A 23,678-nucleotide genomic window follows, 5' to 3' on the forward strand; every position below is an offset into this window, starting at 1 on the left:
AAGAACCGACAGCCTGGAAATAACACTCGCCAAGGCGGCGGCGACTGAACACATTCAACCTTGAGAGCATGATGAGGTAGAAAGAAACAATTTAGTGTCATCTGTCATTTCAGATAATCTGCCACCTAGACCTAAAAAACAATACAACTGTATTTGTTGCTTTAATTTTGTATTGGTTGCCCTTGAAGGACCCAATGGTTTGGTAAAGCTCGTTTTATCTGACTATTCTCTAACGATCAGGCCCGGACTGGCCATCGGGAGCACCGGGACAATTCCCGCTGGCCTAGCGACTAAGTTGGCCTGCTGCCAGCCAGCATTTTATTTTATTTTATTTTATTTTTTTTATTATTATTATTATTTTATATTACTACCTTTACCAGTGATAATTTTTGAATTTGTCATTCAATAAAATTATTATTAATATTAATATTAATAACAATAAAAAAAATAAAATCATGAATCTGTTAGTGACTGGCAAGGCTACGATTGGACTTTACGCCTCAGACAAACGGTTAAACAGAAAATGCGAGCAGCACCCGATGATGGAGAGAAAATGGCCAGGTGGAGCAGAGAGGGAAAGGACAAAAAAAAGAAAGCACTCCAAGAAGAAGCAGCAAAATGTTGCAAAATTACTGACCTGTTCAGGGCTTCAAGTGCAGGTCAGTTTCATCTGTAAATACTGTACTTTTTTCTTCTTTAACGTAGTATTGAACTGCTAGCAAATGTAAGCGGTAGCGCCCGTCTAACGTTACATTCGTGGAGAAATCAAAACAAATGAGTGCACACAAAAAACTCACAGAAGAAATGTACTGAGGTAAAAATTCGAATTGTTGTTTTTTTATTTATGACATATGATTTAGTTTAACATAACACAACTAAGGGAGCTGTTTTGCTGAATATTATCACGATTGAAAATGTTATATTGAATTTATTGTTCAGTAAACAAGTAGCGTAGTTAATATTTATTATTAAGTTACTTACATTTTAGACACAAACCATATTAACTGTTTTTGTTCTATTTCACCGACTAAAATAGTTCCAAAGGAAAGCTACAGCAGCGCGGGGTTTTGTTACTGAATGATTCAGCGTTTTGAACAAATCTTTTGTATGAATGACTCACTAATTAAGACGGTCACTTGCCGCCACCTATTGGTGGTTTAGTTTAATGATTAAGTATTGCATTTGTTTTATATTCAAACATTTATTTAAAACATCAGTCTCATAACATTATTTATTGCAGTTGTAATTGCAGTGCACATTTTTTAATTTGATGGGTAATAGCCCTATAGTGTCTTATTATTATAACTGAATTTATTGATCAAATGTAAGAATTTGACATGAAAGATGATGCATACATTTAATAAGGTAATACAAATTTCCTTTTTTTTTTCCATCAAATGAAGGTGGAGACAGCCAACCTAGCACTAGCTGTGGTGCAATGATCACACATCAGATTCAGCCAGGGAGTGAGATGACCGGTAGAAGCAAAATAAGAAAAGAAAAAAAATTACATATTGTATGAAATATAGTGTTGATAAATGTTGGATATTTAAGTAGTTTTAAGATAAAAACAACAACATTTTGTCATAAATATAATACTTAGATTTTTACTAAAATAAATGTATATTCTGGGCAAACAAATTACAATAAGGTGGTTGTTTTGCACCACGGTGGAGTGTTGGACAGTTCTGTTTGTAACATGAGTCCAGAAGAAGTGACAGGTACAAGAAAAATACACACACAATAACTACATACATACATATATATATATATATATATATATATATATATATATATATATATATATATATGGTAATGTTTTAGTTTAAATTTCCAATAACACTAGTACTCCTCTTTACTTAGTGTATGAGGCTGATGATCCAGGTAAAAGGGAGAGACAGAGCGATATTATATTAGATACAAGGTTGTCCGTGTTTCTAAATTTTATTTGGGTGCATAGGATGGCCTGGATGGGTGTAGGATTTCCCGGCCTGAAATTGTGTCCCAGTCCGGCCCTGCTAACGATCATTTAAAACTGACCAGTAAAAGTAGAACTTTACTATGCGTTATACATCTGTCAGAGCTTACAGCTAAAACTGGCCAAGAACCACCCACTTAGGCCATTTCCACAAAGAAGTCCAACAGAAAGCACTGTGGTCAATACATATCTCCCTCTTGACCCAGAGTTTTTTTTTATATTTGTTTGTTTGTTTTGTCTGAACACTTTATTTAATAGTTTTCCTCTTCTCAAGCAAGTTTAATGTTCATTGTTCTCTGTCTGGCCTTCGTACGGCACGTATGGCTCTCCTGTGACTGTAGATTGGTTGGCGAGTCCGAGTATCAATGCCCTATATCCACAAACTGTCATCATTAAGTAAAGCAGAAGCAGAGCGATGGGAATCTTGTCTCAGTTACTGCAAACCCTCATTGATCAACCAGCACATCCTGGGATATGACGATAAGGGTAACGGACGATGCTACACTATCCTTACAGAAGATTTGTCACACATCAAGAACACTTTCAACTTCTCATCAGCTCCCAGAAGCCAGGCCAAAGGTCAATGTTGATGTTCTCTCTAAGAAGAGCATACTTGGCGAAGAGTGAACCTCTAGCGAATATGATAGTGTTGATGGATTAAGTGACACAAAGGAAGCCTCAGAGACAGACAGTGAGGGATGGGACCTTCAGATCAACACAGGCGATAAAAGGGAGTGAGATTACATTGAGGCAAGGGAGGCCCACAGAGCGATTGAAGGTGTAGCTTTACAGGTGAAGTGTGAAATTTCTGCACCACTAGAGGAAACAAAGGGAATTGCACAAATAATGACAGTTTTCAATCTGGTTTCCCAAGCACGACCAATGTCTGCCATTTGGTCACATAAAAAGATAGCCCTGCCCCAAACTCACACCATTTGGTGATTTATTGGGCTGGTCGGGATGCCCAAATGAAAAGAGCAACAAATTGCTTATTTGTTGTTGTCTCTGCATAAAATTAATTTTTCCCTTGGTAAATTGTATGTTATCAAATTTTACTCTTTTTATTTATGTTTTTCATTTTACTCAATACCAATATGTGGTATAATCTGTGGTTTGCATTAATGTATTTACATTTGTTTAAAGTTCAAGAGAAAAAAAATTGTTGTTTCAACTGAGCTGTGGTTGGGGGAGTGGCTATAGTCTCCTGCAGCCAAATATTTAATTATGTAGGCTGGGGCAAGATATGACGGCTTATGTGGACAATTAATAGTTGTTGTTGGTTATCAATAAGGGTTGTAGTTGTGTATACAGTTCTGTTTAGTGTTATCCATTATGTTTTGTGTTAAATTATACTGTTTTATTTGAAGTCATCATCATGCAAAAGGGGGGATTTATTTTCTTTTGATTTCCTTCACAATAACTTCGCAATTATTTTCTGTTCCCTCATAATACCTTAATGCATGCCTTATGAAAATAACCATGGTTTTACACTAAGCATAGTTGAGCTTTGGGATTTGTTGTGTAACCATAGTAACCACAAAGTTTACCATGGTTTTGTTAAAATAACCTTAATTTTATTACTATATTTACTGGACATTCATGATAAAACCTTCGTAATGATACAGGAAAACCAAAATGAAGGTAATAAATTTCATAATAATTCCATAAGCGGAGTGGTGGTGGTGTAGTGGTCTAAACCACATAACTGGTAAACTGGTAATCAGAAGGTCGCTGTTTCGAGCCACCCACAGCCACCACCATTGCGTCCTTGAGCAAGGCACTTAACTGCAGGTTGCTCCGGGGGGATTGTCCCTGTAATAAGTGCACTGTAAGTCGTAAATGTAAATGCATCAGGAACCTTTAAGAACGAGACTGTCCATCCCAGACGTGTATGAATTTCTTTCTTCTGCTAAACACAAATGATGATTTTTAGAATAATATCTCAGCTCTGTAGGTCCATAAAATGCAAGTGAATGGTGACCAAATCTTTCAAGATCCAAAAAGCACTTAAAGATAGCATAAAAGTGATCCACACAACTCCAGTGGTTAAATCCATGTCTTCTGAAGCAATCCAATTGATTTGGGATGAGAACAGACCACAGTATAATTCCATTTTTCACTGTATATCATGTCATTGCAGTCTCTAGGCACAACACGATTTCAAGCTTGATTACACTTTCTAGTGCTTGATGCAACCGCAGAGCACTAGATGCTAGGAAGTAATCGAGCTTGAAATCACTATCGCCAAGGAGACTGCAGATGGCACGATTTATAGTGAAAAAGGAGTTACATTTTGGTCTGTTCTCACCCAAAACCGATTGAATCACTTCAGAAGACAGATGAGTAAATGAGGAGATCATTTATATTTTTGGATGAACTATTCCTTTAATAATGCAGTGAGGTTAGTGGCCAAACATGCTTGTGAGAAGTTTGGGTGGATGTTTACATGTTTTTTCGACTGGGTGCATGTGTTTAGCTGTCACAATCATTGCAAGAAGCTATCGTTGGTACTAGAAGGAAGATCAATTGCGGTTCTTGGGTTCTGGATAGGAATATCCCTCAGAAGGCTCTTCAGCATTGTCGTGTTTTTGGCTTCGGGCAGAGAAGGCTTCAGAACCCTACTGGATGCTCATTAATTAATGTCAGTGCCACAAAGAGTTCCTCCTCTTGCAAGTGCAAGTTAATTTGCAGGGGCCTGAACATCATAACCTTTAATGGCCATATTACCCAGGAGGGACTCAGCTTTATCTTATTAAACTATTAAAGGTGCTAGGATCTTGCTGAAAAAGAGTTTAGGAAGAAACAGACAGAAGAAAAAGTGCAGAAGCCATGACTAAGCAATCTGTGAGTGCTGTAAAGTGTAGTGCTCAGCTCATGGTCTGCTGCGTCCGTTGAAGACTTAGTTGAAATATCACCATCAGCTTCTCATTTTTTAATTTTTATTTTACTGCTCTTGTAAATGTAAAATAATCTTGTCTGATCAGATAATAGACAATCAAACCACATAACAGACCTGAGTAGCACAAAAGCACAAGGAATCAGCAAGCTCTTTAGCAGTGTTGGGTAAGTTATTCAAAAATATATATATCATTTGGATATATATATTTACCGTAATTTCCGGACTATAAGCCGCAACTTTTTTCCCACGCTTTGAACCTCGCGGCTTATACAATGACGCGGCTAATATATGGATTTTTCCCGCTTTAAAATTTTATAAAAAAAAAAAAAAAAAAAAAAAAACATTCTGTGACCTGCTCAGTTTTTTGGCGGCGTGAAGCTTTCATTAGACCAATGAAATTGCCGAATGGGTTAAGGTCAAAACAACTTTTTTTGTTTACTGTTTAGATTAAATCGAGCGCGCTCAAACTTCCCATCATTCTGATTACGGTTGTCATTTTGTCACCCTCATCATGGCGAAGACATGGAGAAACGCATATGATGCTGCTTTCAAGTTGAAGGCGATTGATCTGGCTGTTGGAAAAGGAAATAGAGCTGCTGCACGGGAGCTTGGTCTTAATGAGTCGATGATAAGACGTTGGAAACAGCAGCGTGAGGAATTGACTCAGGGCAAAAAGACAAAATCTGAGGCTATTCAACTCCGACACCGAAGGAGATGACTTCAGTGGTTTCAGTGCACAGGACGAGGAAGATAGTGACCAATGACTTTCTTGGTAGGCTACTTAATAGCAAATGTTTTATTACAAGCCGTGTGTGGCAGCGGGGGCGTGGTCAAGCGCCCGTCCGAGAGAGAAAAGCTGTAAGGGCGCTTACACCTGTGCTAAATTATGTCTAACACCTGTGTCTAATTTCAAGTGCCCTGCTTCACGTGTCCTTCTTGGGAAAACTGTCACACGGGCACCAGTGTGACAGTTTTCAGCAGGGCACTTGACGTTCCAGGTAAGGCTTTTAATGGCCACAGCAATGTTTACAATCAATTTTATAAAGTTTCTCAATTCTTCTATGCGCCAACACTAGACTGACGTGTGTCACTCTCTCAGCTCTGTGGCTGCTGCCTTTTATGCCGCTCTCCCCATGCTTACTGAAATTAGACACCGGTGTTAGACATAATTTAGCTCAGGTGTAAGCGCCCTTACCGCTTTTCTCTCCGGACGGGCGCTTGACCACGCCCAGCTGACACACCGTGTTTCGTTAAAGCCTATTTATTTTTGTTACAAGCCGTGTTTCGTTAAAGCCTGAGTAAAGTTAATTTGTTTCAATGTACCGGTAGGCACCTGCGGCTTATAGACAGGTGCGGCTTATTTATGTTCAAAATAATATTTTATTTAAAAATCAGTGGGTGCGGCTTATATTCAGGTGCGCTCAATAGTCCGGAAATTACGGTAAATATATAATTTTCACACAGTTACAACTTCAAAATTATGTCTATATTTTTTTCCTTGTACTTTTGCGCAAACCCTTCAACTGCCACAGAAATGAGAACAGATATACTGTACATATGAGTTTACATTTTAAATGTATTACTTTTTATTTATATACGTTACTGTCGCTGTGGACCAACACATGCTTTCCCCGGATCAACGGCAATAGCCTCCGCAGGGTGAGCAGTGCAGCCAGCATCTAGGCAGTTGATGTACCAACACAGCCTTGGTCCTGTCCAGGAGCCAGCAGCTGCATGCCCATTGCACACGGCGCCCCAGCCCGACTTGGAGGCATCAGTGTTGACCACGACACATCTGGACATCTGCTGTAGGAGGATTCCTGCCTGCAAAAACCTGCCTGTAAAAACATGAGGTCTGTCCAAGGGCTGAATATGTGGAGGCAGAGCGGCGTGATAGCCAAGCTATGTGTGCCAGGGTGCCATGCCTATCTTGGGACTCGAGTCTGAAGCCAGTGCTGAAGCGGTCTCATATGCATCAACCTGAGCGGCGTGACTGCCGCCGAGGATGCCATATGCCCCAGGAGCCTTTGAAAGTATTTCAGTGGAACCACCTGAATGACTTTAGGCAGTTCTACAATGTCTGCGCACGCTTTCTTGTGAGGCGCGGTATCATTCAGACTGAGTCTAACTCCATGCCGAGAAAAGAGATGCTCTGAGTTGACCCGAAGCCCTAGATGGCTGAGGTGCGTGAGCACCAGGTCCCTTTGTGCGCACAACAACTCCCGAGAGTGTGATAGGATCAGGCAGCTTTAGAGATAGTGGAGTGTGCGGATGCCCACTTCCCTTAACGGGGCAAGAGCTGCCTCTGCGACCTTCGTGAAGACATGAGGGGACAGGGACAGACCGAAGGGGAGGACCTTGTACTGATACGCCCGACTGTCGAAACAAAGCTAAGGAAGGGTCTGTGTCGAGGTAAAACCCAGACGTGAAAGTATGCATCCTTCAGGTCTATCGCCGCGAACCAATCTTGATGCCGGATGTATGCCAAAATGTGTTTCTGTGCAAGGCCCGGTTCAGAACTCTCAGGTCCAAGATTGGCCGCAACCCACCGCCTTTCTTTGGCACGATGAAGTAAGGGCTGTAGAACCCTTTCCTCATCTCGGTTGGAGGGACAGGCTCTATTGCGCCTTTGCGCATAAGGGTCGCGGCCTCCGCCCGCAGGGTGGCAGCATTCTCGCCCTGCACCGAGGTAAAGCGGACGCCGCTGAGACATTTGACAGGCAAGCAACCAGCTCAATCATATATCTAAAGAGTAACATGAAGGCATGCTGACAAGTCATACACAGAAATACAAACTTAGCAGTAGTATAGTTAACTAGGAAAAATTGTATACAGCTACACTGGTTTTACACCTCCTATAACTTTAACCCTTTTAAAACCACCTGTCTTTTAAACTTTACTTTAATGGAATATTCAGGGTTCAAAAGTTATGCTCAACAGCATAATGTTGTTTATCACAAAAAAAAAATATATATATATATATATATATACATATATATCTCATGATAATATCTGCTCAACCCTGAGTCAAATTTTTTAAGCTTTAAACATATTAAAATGTGAATTTTATAAAAATCAATCAATTTATAAAAGCAATTTTTTATTATTCTTATTTCTTAAGATGACCATTTTTGTTTGTTTGTTTGGTAATCATCATAATGCAACAAATGCTGTCAATTGAGCTTAATTTGTATTGAATCCAGAATATTTCTTTAACCTCTGAAAATGACTGGTCTGGTAACTCTAGCAGTTTACTAGCTTGTGCTACACTTAATTGGAAACAGCAACTGCTATATAAGAATCTGGGGAATAACTGTCTCACACTCCAGTCGCTTTGTGTAATTCCACATAACAAGTGAAATTGAAAAAGGTGCCATCTCTTTTGGGTAACTCGGATCCAATGCATAGATCAGTCCAAAAGTTCCAAAATCCTTCCGAAAGCTTAGGCAGGTAGGTAATGACTTACAATAGAAATTCTGGCCAGGTTATAGTGAATTGCAGGATCTGTGAGTACTCTGATGGTGCTAACAGGGCAACGGCTGAAACACCAAAATCTGGCTCTTCTGAATCTTAAGACTTAAATGCAGAAATGAGAAAAGTGCCAAAATATCATTGAGTAAAATATGTTTTAAATTAATTAATGCCCATTTAAAGGAATAGTTCACACAAAAATAGTATATTTTTATATTTACTCACCCTCACATTGTTTCAGACCTACATTTTTCTTTTGATTTCTTTTCACCATAAAATTAGTGAAAAGTGAGCTGTCAAGATTCACAATGGAATAACAAAAAAACACCATAAAACTACAGTAAAAGTAGTCAATATTACTCTGAAGCCTTACTTTTACTTTGTGAGGTAAATAAACAGAATTTTCTCAAATCACAGATCAACTCCAGTATACACAACACAATTCAATATGGCGACATGTCAACAACTTCAAACATCATTGGTTCTGGTGTCATGGCACTGGGCCACAAGACAAGCAATATCAAATAAGGTTGGATGTTATTGATGCTGTTACTGCAATTGAAATGGGCTCTGTATACAGAATTTATCAGTGATATGAATTTAAAGTGAATAATTAATTTTGGTCTGTTCAAAATACAAAGTGCATGCAGATTCTTCAGAAGTCTTAGTTTATGACGCACATGTTAAATCAAGTACTTTTGACACTTTGGGGTGCTTTGAGCTTTAAAGTGAGCCACTGTCAAATATTACTGTATGGAAATCAGTGATTGCAACATTCTTTAAATTATCTCCATTTGAAAAATGTCTTATGGGCATGGAACGTTTTGAGGGTGAGTAAATGGCAAGAAAAAAAATGCAGTTCCCGCTCATATTGCTAAAATTTGTTACCCTTATAATGGTCTGAATATATATAATTGTTTATAACTCTTATAAACAGACTTGTTATTTTCAGTGTTAATTAAAGTAATAATCACCCAAAACTGATAATTCTCTCACCATTTATGACTCCTACACACTACATGACTTTCAAAGACGTCGGATTGTGGTACAGTTCATATTACACGACTATCTGTCTTGTCATGGAAGTCGTAGCGTTTTCAAATTACACGAAGAATCGACGACAGGTGTGAACACATTACAAAACATTTCACTATTGACAAATCCCCGACGACTCTGTTGGGAAACGTTATTTGGAGTCCAGTCAGAGTACACGCGAGAAGTGATACAAGATAAGAAAACAAATGTATGATCATACGTTATGCATTTCAGAATATGATGTGTATGTTTTTAATCACCTAAAGGTGTCATTTATTTTATTGGTTACAATATGAAAAAGTACCTCCTCCTGAAAAATCTATTTGCTTACCTGACTGTCCAAGAGAATTGGCAATTTCTCTCCAACTCTTCTCTTTCTCCACCCGGTTGTGGTAGAGTTCAGATGAAACATCAAATCTGGTGCTCCTGCCAATGTTCCACTAATTTTTCCTCCATTTCTTCAGTCCAATGAGACTTTCTTGATACCGCAGCCATGCTAGTTGATGTTCTGTTGCAGGTACATCAGGACTCCTCCCACTGAAATTTTCGTGCCCCATTTCTTGCTCTCTCATTGACTGTTGGTCCACGCTGCTGTTGTATTCAGTCAAAACATATTTCACCTTGCACGATTTGGAATCGCAGACAAGTTCAGATATTTAACATTCTAGATATCTCGCTGACATCGGTGACATGTCGGCGATTCTCTTAAATCATGTCTTTGATAGTTCATACATTGTGATCGTTGCTCACGAGAGCGAGCTCCGATTTGCCTACGATTTCAGGCTTTTGTCGGCAATCTCCACAAAACTGTCGGCGAGCGAAAATCGGTTTAAAATTGTTTAGTGTACACTCACCATTTATCACCTTTATGCCTTCTCAAACTCATGACTGTCCAAGAGAATTGGCCATTTCTCTCCAACTCTTCTCTTACTCCACCCGGTTGTGATACAGTTCAGATGAAACATCAAATCTTCTCAAACTCATGACTTTTTTCCATAGAACACAAACACAAAGATATTTTTATTTAGATATGATTTGAAAATAAATCTTGGCATCTGCATCCCCCTTTCACAATTATGACCTGAAGCTCGATTTCATTTGCTCAATCTTGATGCATACACAGAGTGTGAGTACTAAGCATGTACAAACACAGACACATTGTCAAATCTGGATTCTGCAAGGAGACTGCAGATGTCGAGGTTTACAGTGAAAAAGTAATTACATTTGGTATATTCTCATCTAAAACCTACTGTATCGGTGTGAGTGTATCACAGCAAAAATCTTTGTGCTCTGTTGAAGAAAGAATACAATTTTGAGACGGCATAAAAGTTGAGTAAATGATAATAGAATTATCATTTTGTACTAACTATTCCTTCAACGCTAGGGCTTTGTCAGAACACCAGCAAAGCCTGTTCCATGCCAAGAGATGCTGATTTTAAATTTTTCTGAATTCAACTTTTCAGATCATTCACATTCAAAATGGGAAAGGCTTAAATGATTCTGTAATAAATGAATGCAAGGTGTGTTAAACCAAGCAACAATAACAAATAACTAAGATCATAATACCTTCAAGTCATGAATCCTAAGAATCTCAGCAAGTGCATCAGAAGTCTTTCCTGTCTTTGGTGCCTTCTGACGATATAAAGTCATCAGGTGAAGACTGTGGCAGTCAAGTTCTACGTAGAACATGTTTTGAAGATTCTGATTTGTAATGTGCTGAAACTCAGTATAGACCTAAAATGGAGTGACAAGAAAGATACATTTCATTCACTATGAATTGAAAAGACAAAATTGAGAATATACAATTGAGTTGCAATTTCATACATAATGTAAAAGTACGAATGAAAAGCTGGGCAGCACTCAAAGATCTCTCTCACTAGAGATGCATTGGTAATGATTCCTTTTTGCATTAGACTAACTTTTGAATAACAATGACTATGTTGCAAATTACAGTACGTGAGTAACTGTGTTGTGGATGAAAATGAGGCTGTACACAGTTTACAGTATCAGCTTCTGTATGAACACAACAGTTCAGATAAAGGTCACCTGACATTTGAGACATTATTTCTATTAAACTTGCTTGGCAGACATTAGGGGTAACCAATTAATTTAAATCTTCCTCATTTACATTTACATTTATGCATTTGGCAGACGCTTTTATCCAAAGCGACTTACAGTGCACTTATTACAGGGACAATCCCCCCAGAGCAACCTGGAGTTAAGTACCTTGCTCAAGGGCCCAACAGTGGCATCTTGGTGGTGCTGGGGCTTGAACCCCCGACCTTCTGGTCAGTAACCCTGAGCCTCAACCACTGAGCCACCACTGCCCCATATTTATATATATATATATATATATATATATATATATACATACACACACACACACACACACACACACACACACACACACACACACACACACACACACACACACACACATGTTGTGTTTCCATGTTTTATGGGGACTTTCCATAGACATAATGGTTTTTATACTGTACAAACTTTATATTCTATCCCCTAAACCTAACACAACCCCTAAACCTAACCCTCACAGAAAACATTCTGCATTTTTACATTTTCAAAAATCATAATTTAGTATGATTTAGAAGCTGTTTTCCTCATGGGGACCGACAAAATGTCCCCACTAGGTCAAGAATTTCGGGTTTTACTATCCTTATGGGGACATTTGGTCCCCACAAAGTGATAAATACACGCTCACACACACACACACACACACACACACACACACACACACACACATCAATGGCTATTCTACAACTTAAAATACAGTTACATGTATATTTGTTACTTGCCTCTGGAACTTGTACCATGTGAAAGGCAAGCTACATCTACCACTTTATATCTCTGTCTGTATACAAGTCCAATCAAGTGCTCTGAGCTCTCAATATTCTTAAGAAAATGTGAAAAAACTAACATAAGTTAGCAGTCCATTACACAACAACAACTGATTAAAAAATTAATAAAATCTACACTGATGGCAAAAAGTTTGGAATCATGTACAGATTTTGCTCTTATGGAAAGAAATTTTTACTTTTATTCACCAAAGTGGCATTCAACTGATCACATTGTATAGTCAGGACATTAATAACGTGAAAAATTACTAATACAATTTGGAAAAAAACTACTTCAAACTACTTCAAAGAGTTTCATCAAAAATCCTCCATGAGCAGCAATGACAGCTTTGCAGATCCTTGGCATCCTAGCTGTCAGTTTGTCCAGGTACTCATGTGACATTTCACCCCACACTTCCTGTAGCACTTGCCATAGATGTGGCTGTCTTGTTTGGCACTTCTCATGCACCTTACAGTCTAGCAGATCCCACAAAAGCTCAATGGGTTTAAGATCCATAACACTCTTTTCTAATTATCTGTTGTCCAATGTCTGATTCTTTGCCCACTCTAACCTTTTCTTTTTTTTCTGTTCCAAAAGTGGCTTTTTCTTTGCAATTCTTCCCATAAGGCCTGCACCCCTGAGTCTTCTCTTTACTGTTGTACATGAAACTGGTGTTGAGCGTGTAGAATTCAATGAAGCTGTCAGCTGAGGACATGTGAGATGTCTATTTCTCAAACTAGAGACTCTGATGTATTTATCCTCTTGTTTAGTTGTACATCTGGCCTTCCACATCTCTTTCTGTCCTTGTTAGAGACAGTTGTCCTTTGTCTTTGAGGACTGTAGTGTACACCTTTGTATGAAATCTTCAGTTTTCTGGCAATTTCAAGCACTAAATAGCCTTCATTCCTCAAAACAATGATTGACTGATGAGTTTCTAGAGAAAGCTGTTTCTTTTTTACCATTTTTTACTTAATATTGACCCTAACACATGCCAGTCTATTGTATACTGTACAACTCAAAAACAAACACTTAAGACAATGTTAAGCTTCATTTAATGAACCAAATAGGTTTCAACTGTGTTTGATATAATGGCAAGTGATTTTCTAGTATCAAATTATCAATTTAGCATGATTACTCAAGGACAAGGTGTTGGAGTGATGACTGCTGGAAATGGGGCCTGTCTAGATTTGATCATAAATAGCTTTTTTCAAATAGTGATGATGCTGTTTTTTACATCAGTAATGTCCTGACTATACTTTGTGTTCAGTTGAATGCCACTTTGGTGAATTAAAGTACCAATTTCCTACCGAAACAGTGAAATGTGTACATTATTCCAAAGTTTTCGCCTTCAGTATATATAAAATTGTACTGTACTAAACAAACATTCGTAATGATAAAATGTTTCTAAATGTGAAAAAAAATAAATAATCAAAACCGTCGATCCCAAAAGAGCTGCTTAATCCCACACTGCATCAATTGTTGCGGTAATGTTTACTATCAATATTCTAAAATATCGCCATTAAACTGAAGTTAAATTCTGTAAAATCTCACATCGTCTCCCAACAACAAGTACTTGTTAGGGCTATTTATGAAACATTAACACATATGGATAATATAATAGTAATTTCACATATTTATAAAAAAAGTTCTGAATTACCATGAAATAACTTTTGAATCAGTCGGTGAGAAGCGAAGCGAGGACACACCTTAATGGCGGATTCTGAACATCATTAAAGAGGAAAACCCACCACTAGAGAGCATTTGTAACAAATTGAAAAATACAATTATTACTGAATCTGTTACCTGAAGTTAACTTAACTAAAAACCTTGATTTTAGTTTTTACAAATTAAAAATACAATTTCTGCTAAAATCTTTGTTAGAGGTTAAGAAGACTTTAAATCTTAAATTTGTTGAACATATTTTGAATAAAGAGTACTTGGTTCTTTAAATAAATAACACTGTTTGGGTTTACAGTGCAAGGTATGTATTTAAAAGTAATTCCCTTATTTGAAAGCCAGTAACTGTAATCTGATTACAATAATTTAAATGTAGCACATCATCATTTTTGGCTTTAGTATTAAATTTATTAGTAAAAGTATTTAGATTACAATCTAATTTGTTAGATTACACCAAACATTGCTCTTTAGATAAGAAAAAAGCTCCATCACTCTCCAATTTGGTTCCACGAATCAATTTGTTTTTGTAAAGACATATTTTCAAATAATTTTGTCATCCACACCAAGGTACATAACCGTAAACCTCTTGAATGCACTGTACTTCTATCCCTCACAGCATCGTTTTCATTCTTGTGTCATTAAATATGGTATATCTACACTGACTATGGTTTATTAGGTCCATTCAGTAATGCAAATCTGTTTTATTTAAAAGTATAATCGTTTAAAATGTTGTACCGCTATGACTACATTAAATTTCTCAAAGGAACATGCCTCATAAATTCTGACAGAGCCTGCCTGCACTTTTCTACAGCTCGCCGGCTCTCTGCCTGTTCCAAACAGCTCAATCCAGCCCTGGGGTGCAGTTAGCTGGAGGTGTAGGATGGACAGATGGTTACACTCGTCCTAACAGGCTTCAGGGACCTCTCACCTTCCCCAAATCAGCACGCAGGAATGTAGCTGGAGGAGAGACAGCTGTGCTCTGGCTGCAGTGCAGCTTTTACACATAATATTATCTTTGAATCAGGCCTTAACAGACAAGTTGCAATGAGCACTTGTTTGGTTTTATGATGAAATTGAGAGACTAAACTTTAATAGGGCATAAAAGGCAGCTTTGTTGGTCTTGGGGGTTGGATATGGGTGTAAGATCGTGTGCCAAGCACGAAATGCAAGTTAAAATTGGTTTTGGCGATCTATTGGTCATTTGACTAGTAACTTTTATTTAGAAATAGCAACATACAACCATTGAAATTGTCAGAATTTAAAAGCAAAAGTAATGGTCCCACCGTTGCAGTGTTGGGGAATCTACTTTGCAACTCTAGCTTTCCAAGCTACAAGCTAATCATAACTTTAAGTAGTTAAACTACAGTCAAGCTACTCTTTTAAAAAGTAGCTAACTACTGTACATTAAAGCTATTTAAAGAAGAATATAGAGTTTCTTGGCCAGTAAGAAATAGTTACATCAAGTACATTTTCTCAATTCAGGCAGGTGAGGCAATTAGTTCATTTTGATCCTGCATGTATGTACATCCAGGGTAAAGACTTTTAAAGCAAATCTCCTTGTGTTGTTGGCCTTGTGTGAACTTCTCTGGGAGCAGGTAATTTGCTGAGGATCGCTGGGTCAGAATGTTATTGAGGAGCTGAAAAAGAGGCTCAGAAGCTGAGAGTGCCTGAGACAAAGCGCAGCATTGGGGGAAAAGCCCACAGGGACCTGCAGGCCCAAGAGGCCAGCAACGCTCACTGACCGTGAAACTGACAAATGGCCAGTAAAGCAGCCGCAGTGGCTTGCATGCGCACTGACTGGCCAGCTGAGCTACGTGACCATGGGCACACATGTGCACACAGAATTAGTGCTGTTATGCCAGCTGTCTGTCACACACTCTGACGATACCATACACAAACCCTTCAGCAGAGTATGTATTAAAAAAAATAGCAGTAAACATTTTGTCACATCCTTGATACAACTTTAAACATAGTCACACTCACAAGCTGTTATATCTCAGTCTTTTTCAGTCTTTTTACAATATTCAATATAGGGCAGATTGCAAGTTGTCACTTTTTATTTGAGTGAATATTTCTCAGGGTAAGTCAATTTCTGCATATGCACATACAGTACCTCCTAAAAGTATTGGCTACAGAAAATATATTGAACATTTTCACTGTTACTGCCCTGTAAAGAAGATACAGTTTATTGAACACATGTTGAACTTTTGAGACAGTATGCCCCAATAGCAGGCAATTTAACAAAACATTTTAAAATACGAAAACTCCCACACTGGGACTTCCGTGAACATTTATGTGTAGTGACAGAATTAATTGAAACAACTCTACTACCAACTTGAACACTGTTGGGCCAAGGTAGAGACAAAGAAGGATTCGAAACTGCGTTCATTCGACGCAGTCTTTAAGAATTTCAATGGCCAAATAAAACAATCCAGACTGATCACACTGGGAATTCACCGATAGTAGGTTGAATGTTTTGCTGCTGAAATCGGACTGTGGTTACCGAAATTCAAATATCTGTCCCCATTGGCAGAAGCTGGAAGTGTTGTTGACCATATGGGCATGTGTGAGCTCCAGTTTCCGGGTGAAATATCCACAGGGTGGCGCCAAACATGAGTTCTATTTTTAGTTGTAAATGATGTAATAGACCAATCCTTTGGCAACGTCACCACTTATGTCACACACAGAAGTGGTGGCACAAACCATGTGCAAACAGTAAACGTTTATCGGATTCCGTGGTTGAAAAATTATTTTGAGAACTCCTATAGATGTCTGGGCTTCAAGCCATTAATAGAGCTGACTGGACTGAGAAGATCAATTCAACTCATGGCATTACGTTAAACATTTATAGCAAATAATATTACAGGTATGTTATTAACTTAAAGTATATCCTAATACTAATTGTGTAGTGAAGAATATTTCTGTATTCATGATGGTTTTTAGTCTAATCTGTCAAATCAAACACAACTGTTTGACGGCTTTCTAACACCACTTCCACCACAATTGAGTAAAAATGGGAGTGGTCTATACAGGGAAGAGAAATGCATATTTTACCAACCCTACTTCCAAACCCCAACCCTAAACCTAACAGTCAGTGAAGTAAATTATAATTTTAAAGCGAAAATGCAACTTCTGAATTTCACTTACCATTGTTTATGTGAACGCAATTACTTCCGGGTTTCCATGGGGCAAGAACCAGTGTCTCGGAGGCTGCTCACGAACACAGTCAGTAGTGACAGTGTATTTCACACGCACTTGCTGATAATTTATCCAGTGTTACAGATTTTTTTTTTTTTCGTTTTTGGATATCACCTTCAAAACCATTGTAAATATTCAAAGTGTCGCCCAGCCCTGTTAGTCCTATTTCATGCTTACGACACATCTTGTAATGTAATGACCTTTACTGTTCACACTCACTTATATACTCAGTAGCACACACTGCACTTGCTGTCTGCTTCTGGAAAATCATGTCACATCCTTTCCAGAGCTGTAGATTCTCAGACTTGACAGGCACAGGATTCTGCCTTTTTCACAGCCTTGGAGAGGGTCAAGGAGGAACGCCACAAATTCAGACAGTACTACATCAATCTGAAGAGAGGTGCACAGAATAAATTACCACCTGTGGTTCTGTGCAGACGTCTGTTGAGCGAATGAGAAACAAGCCAACGGTATCTCGCGGCCAATAAACTGTCTGCGAGACGACTTTGATTCACCTCAGTGAACAAGGCCTTGACACTCGCTAATTAATAGCTTCAGGGTTCTATTTATAGGTCAATTTACCTGACGCTGTGCAAGTTGTCGGCTGGTGACTCGGCTAATTTCCAGCAAGGGCTCATAAAATATACACACAAGTTCTTGTCCACTAAAGCATGTTCGCCTTTGTATTTTTATAAATTCTATTAAAATAGTATCTTTGAAACAATGGTCCCTTATTCATGTTAATCTACGTTACATTTAGCTGAGTGTTAGATACTGTAAATGGATACAGTACAGACAGTTACAGTTAAGGTGGCCACACACCAGATGAGAGGCTGCCCGCCACATCACGGCTAGGACACGGCACAGGTATCAAGCACAGGGCATGTCAATGTGGTTCAGGTGGCAGACAGTACACACAAAAGTTACCAAGGTTTTTCCCTTTTAACAAGGCTAGAGTAACTAATAATTACAATGATAATGATTTGGGTTGAATTTAATGGAAAATATGTGAGTTGCGCTCCGTGGCATATCAGAAATTTGAGCAGCCTCCGGAGTCAGGTGGGAACTGACGACAGATGCCGAGTGGCGGTGGTGTGTGTACGTTCATAGAAAACAATTGTTCCAAATTTTAGAATGCGCCATGTAATCCGCCAGATGCAACCGCCGTGCGACTCCCTTTGACTGTCTGTTTTTCTTTAATGTTTTCTATCTTAAAGGAAGTGATAATTTACTCACCCTTATATCGTCCAAACCTGCATCACTTTCTTTCATATGCGGAGCAAAAAAGTACAAATTCTAAATCAATATATCAGTCTATTCAATAATAATAAAATGCCTCCTCAAAAGTGGGTGCCTTTGGGGTTTCAGTAGGGTTGCAATCCTCCACAATCCAGTGCAAACTCACATTTAGGTCTGACACTGCACCGTTTCAGGTTGATTTTAAATGTATTTCTCTCTTTCCCTGTCTTTTTTCCTATATAGATTAACCATCCATGCTGAGTGCCCCATGCATCTGGAAGATTTTCCCATGGATGCCCATGCCTGCCCTCTGAAGTTTGGAAGCTGTAAGTGAAAAGTCTTTCTTATTAATGTCTTTCTTTATAGAGTCCAGTAGAATAGTCAGATGCATTTGATTGGGTTGGCCAGGATCATTTGTTTTGACAGACTGAGCGAATTTACTGCTTTTTTCTGTCACATAATGGTTACCATTGTTGCCAGTGTAACATACAACCATACTGCAGGAGTGGAAGAATAATAATAACAACAAATGAGATGTGTTCCAAATCACATACTATTCTACACCATTTTGTAGAGTAAGTAGTGCAAGTAGTGTGCTCACATTTCAAATGCAATGAAAAGAAGAGTATTACAACTACATCAGACATGCAAAGTCAGTGGGCATGGCCATTAAGTTTTGTTATTTTTGTGCAAGCATGCTCTAAGTTGTAGGCGTTAGATGAGGAAATCACACACTCGACGCGCCGATGGGTTGGGTCAAGTGCAATTTAATATGTAGGTTCTTCTCTGGTTATTGCACCGTCTGCGTCCTATTAAATATTCTATTTCCTGTCAAGCAACATTGATATAAATGAAGACATCCCATTCATACGAATTTGGTGGTGTGAATGGGCTGTATGCAATTAATCTACTGCATTGCTCTGGACTGTAATGAATACATTGGATATGTTCTCTGTCTGCCTCTTCAGGACTGCTGCCTCTCGTCCTGCTTACCCCTGTCTCACCTGCTTGAATTGTTTTTGGCTGTTCTCCCATTGCTCATTGTTTTGTAATGTACATATTTGTTACATATTTCTGTACAGCATAATTTAGCTTTGGAAAGGTGCTATACAAAATATAATAAGTATTATTATTATTAATCATATTGATCTACTGACACACAAATCATGGCTATTTTTAAAAGTTATCGATAGCTTTTGGGCCAAACTGGCGCAAAACTTTTTTCTCAGGAAAATGAGCAAATTGCTATTTGTGCCACTTTATTAAAATACAACATACCCACAGTTTGAACGCATGCACCCACAGATAGCGCAAACAATCCCAACCTTGCCCACTTACGCTTTGTTTTGGCATGAAAATTGCCCTTAGAAATAGAACTCTCACGAAAATTGGATAAGACTAAGTGCACGATCTTGTGCGTAGCTTACCCTACCACGTTCACAAAAAAAGTGTAACATTTAAATATATATTTAAAACAAAGGATTTGTAAATATTTTTTACTAGGGCTGTGGATTTATCATGTTAATTCAATGCAATTAAATATATAAAAAAGTATGCGTTAAAAAAAATGTACGCAATTTATCATGTCCCTCGACCGTAATAAGGAATATTCCCAACATCGGAGCAATTCAAGCTTGAATTACAACCTACTTTCTCCAGGGGGCCGTAAGCGAAACTCCAGCTGTACAGACAATGCACAGCTTATACAGATAACAAGCCCACCCTTCAGCAGACAGCACAACATGAGGATGCATTCTTGTGTTCAAACACTTGATGTAGCGCAAATCTAAAAGCATGGATCTCAAGACATATGTTTCTAAGTTTCAAACTACATTTAACTTGACACAGCGACCTAAAAACTATACGTTTATGATGTCCATCCATCCATCCATCCATCGTCAACCGCTTATCCTGTGTACAGGGTCGCGGGGGGCTGGAGCCTATCCCAGCTAACATTGGGCGAAAGGCGGGGGACACCCTGGACAGGTCGCCAGTACGTTTATGATGCGACGCAAACAAATTGAGACACTCCAAAAGCATCTGCCTAATATGGGTGTCCATTGACATGTCCTTAGGAAAGCCCTTATAATAAATCTCGGACTGACTGACGAATTAAATTGCAAAATGGATACAGCTGTGAACTGTAGGCCAATGATTGACTTATGTTCAATAATATGCAAATAAACAATATATCACCTTCTAAAGTCACTTTTTGTACTATTTTATTAATGCTTCACTCATCTGTCACAATAATGTAATGCATTTTAATTATCTGATTTATATTTTTTTATAATATACTGTGTGTGTGTGTCAATTAACATGAAAAATGAACAATACTTTTATAACATTTTAAATCTTGGTTTATGTTAGTCTCTACACATACTGATACATTTAAAAATGGTTAATGTAACATCATTAAGAACTAACATGAAATAACAATGAACAATATGTAAAAATTTACATTAACTAAGATGAACAAATGCGTTAAAAAATATGAATGATGTTTTAAACCTAAAATTATGAATGTTACATGTTCATGTGTTAATACATATACAATCGTAGCGTAAAGTGTATTGTTAAATCATTATCTCCAACATAAGCTGTGGTTTTAAAATTTGTTGTGGGTTTATTGGGTGGCCTGGGATTACTTTTTAAGTAACTCAAACAACACTGGTCATTAGACTATGTTCCCAATCCCTCCTAGTATGGCTGCAGAATTAATCAAAATACAATAAAAAATGTGATATGTTCTTGCGCGATTATTAAACTACAAAAGGCTGCTAGTTCAATAAATAAATACATAGTCTGTGTATGCTCCAGAATGAACGTGTGACGTGCTAAATGGTCTCTGTTTCAGTTTTCCACATTTGTCCAATTGCAAATAATTGTAACTGCTACAAAATTTTAAACAAATTTACACTTTAAAAAAAAATCCGTTTTCACACACACACACACACACACACACACACACACACACACATCACACACACACACAACACATTTCAATCATCTGATCGACATTTGTCATAATATACTGTAATGCATGTGTGTATATGTATCTGTATATATATATATATTTATATATATATACTATGTGTGTGTATATATATATATATATATATATATATAAAACCACAGTTAGTTCCGGTCCTCGAATCTGATTGGACGAGAGACGTTCCATGAGCACTGATGGTGTGACACCATCAGTACTCTGAAGCTTCACTGTGTGTGTATCACTATGCGTTCATGCTGTTCTAAACTAAAGTGTATCTGTTAGGAGTTACTGGCTTTATTTTTGAAATTACAAATGTTAGCCAGCAGGTGGTGGTAAAAGATCATTTTTGTGTGCAATATGAGCCAGTTGGTGACGTAAAGTTAATCCGTTAGTCATTGTTTACATAGAACTGCGCTCCGTGATCGCTCGTATTACTAATACATTACCAAAACTAGGGAATAGCTTTAAATGGCTTTAAACGGACAACTTCAGGATTAAGGCTCATGCTGAGAGACACAACAGACTGATTTATTACAGATCTCATGCGCTTACCTTTTATCGTAATTTCCACATTGGGTACATACTGTTTAAAATGGCAGAGGACATCGCTGTTTCTATAGTGAATAACTCTTGCGCACCAGCTACCGCGAAATAGGAGGAATACCCCCGCTTGGATGTCTATTTTCCACTGAGAAAGCTGACAGCATCTCTGATTGGGTGTTTCAACATGTGATTGCACATGCTCCATCTCTCTCTCTATCTCTTTCTCTCTCTCTCACTCACACACACACATCCGGCCGTCTATCCTTGCATGATATCTAATATTAACCCTAATCTAGACTGGATCAGTAACATTAGCAGCAGTTGAAAGAAGGGGGTGTGTCATAGGTTGCATCTTTCCACAACTTCAATCTAGCCAATAATACACTCATCTTCATGCAACATGTAGTGGTCAGTTCAGATGTTCATTGGTCCGAGTTCTGATACCATATTGGTTTCCTCAGATTTGAAAGCAATATTTCGGTGGACCTGACTACCCAATGGATGGCCCCAGCCCACCCGTGGCTAAATCACAGCTGGTCTGAGTCTCTGAAGTATGTTAACATGTTTGCCTTTAACACATGAGTGCCCTGCATGATTAGCTCAGTGATGAGCTTGACATGGCAATCTCTGCAGCAGTAGTGAACTGGATTAGGTGGGTGCAGTCAGAGTATCTAACCGCCTCTAACTACAAACAGAATCCTGTGTTCTCAAAGGCAGTCCAGATCAGACAAGATGATATTGTAGCTTATCTCCTGAATACAGCTCAGGGGGATCAATGACATCTTGACTTTCTTGAGAGCTTCAGAACAGTATGAAATGTCATGTCTGGTGCTTATTTCCCACCTGCACTTGCTTCTTACCACAGTCATATATTTGTAAAACCACCCAAATTCTAACCCTATATAAACACTCGGTTTTGGCACTTCTTCTCCTTTAAGACTTGTTATGATTTGCTTTCTGCTCTTGACTGACCTGCTCTCTCTTCTTGCAAGCTTACTGCTCACTGCTTCTGGCCGGGCAACAGGAGGGATTAGGTAAAGTAGGAGTTGATGTGTTGTGGTGGAGGTGGTCAGATGCAAATGTCTACCACAGTGTAAAATCACAATGTGGAGGAAGTAGAGAACGAGTTGTTTTGGCAGCTTGATTTAACAAATGCTCTTTTTGTAGTGAGGAGGAAGTTTTGCATTCTGAAATGTACATCGTTTTTTTATAATATATTTCAAAAGATGTACAAAACCCCTATGAAACTAAAGTAATCATTAACGAAGAGAAGTCAGAGGCTATGTTCACACTGCAGCTGAATGTGACCCAAATCTGATTTTCTGCTCAAATCAGATTTTTTTTAAAAGGTTTGTAAGGCTGACATTCTAAATCTAGCCCATATCAGATACTGGTCCCAACAACCCTCTCTCTTAAACTGACCCGCTTGCAAACAACACTCCCTGAGCATGCATTTAAAAAACTCTGGCAGATTCATCATTATAATATGAACAATTAATTTTGGTAGCTGTGGCTCAGTTGGTAGAGCGGGTCGGCCACTAATCGCAGGTTTGGTGGTTCAAATACTGGCCCACACGACTCCATATGCCGAAGTGTCCTTGGGCAAGACACTGAACCCCAAGTTGCTCCTAATGGCAGGCTAGCACCTTACATAGCAGCTCTGCCACCATTGGTGTATGAATGTGTGTGTGTGAATGGGTGAATGAGTCAACAGTGTAAAGCGCTTTGAATACCGATAAGGTTAAAAAGGCGCTTTATAAGTGCAGACCATTTACCATTTAATTTAGCTG

General features: G+C 38.4%; 1 protein-coding gene across 2 annotated transcripts in view; it reads left to right on the top strand.

Moving 5' to 3' along the window:
• The window catches only part of LOC127628137 (gamma-aminobutyric acid receptor subunit alpha-3-like), a 305,412-nt gene that overhangs the window by 189,142 nt on the left and 92,592 nt on the right, over window positions 1-23,678 (top strand). For both annotated transcript variants that reach the window (XM_052104840.1, XM_052104841.1), the window contains exon 6: window positions 18,594-18,676. In XM_052104840.1, coding sequence (XP_051960800.1) covers window positions 18,594-18,676 — 83 coding nt within the window. The remainder of the gene's footprint in view (window positions 1-18,593; window positions 18,677-23,678) is intronic.

This window comes from Xyrauchen texanus, chromosome 34 (assembly GCF_025860055.1).
Source record: "Xyrauchen texanus isolate HMW12.3.18 chromosome 34, RBS_HiC_50CHRs, whole genome shotgun sequence".
Taxonomy (NCBI): Eukaryota; Metazoa; Chordata; class Actinopteri; order Cypriniformes; family Catostomidae; genus Xyrauchen; species Xyrauchen texanus.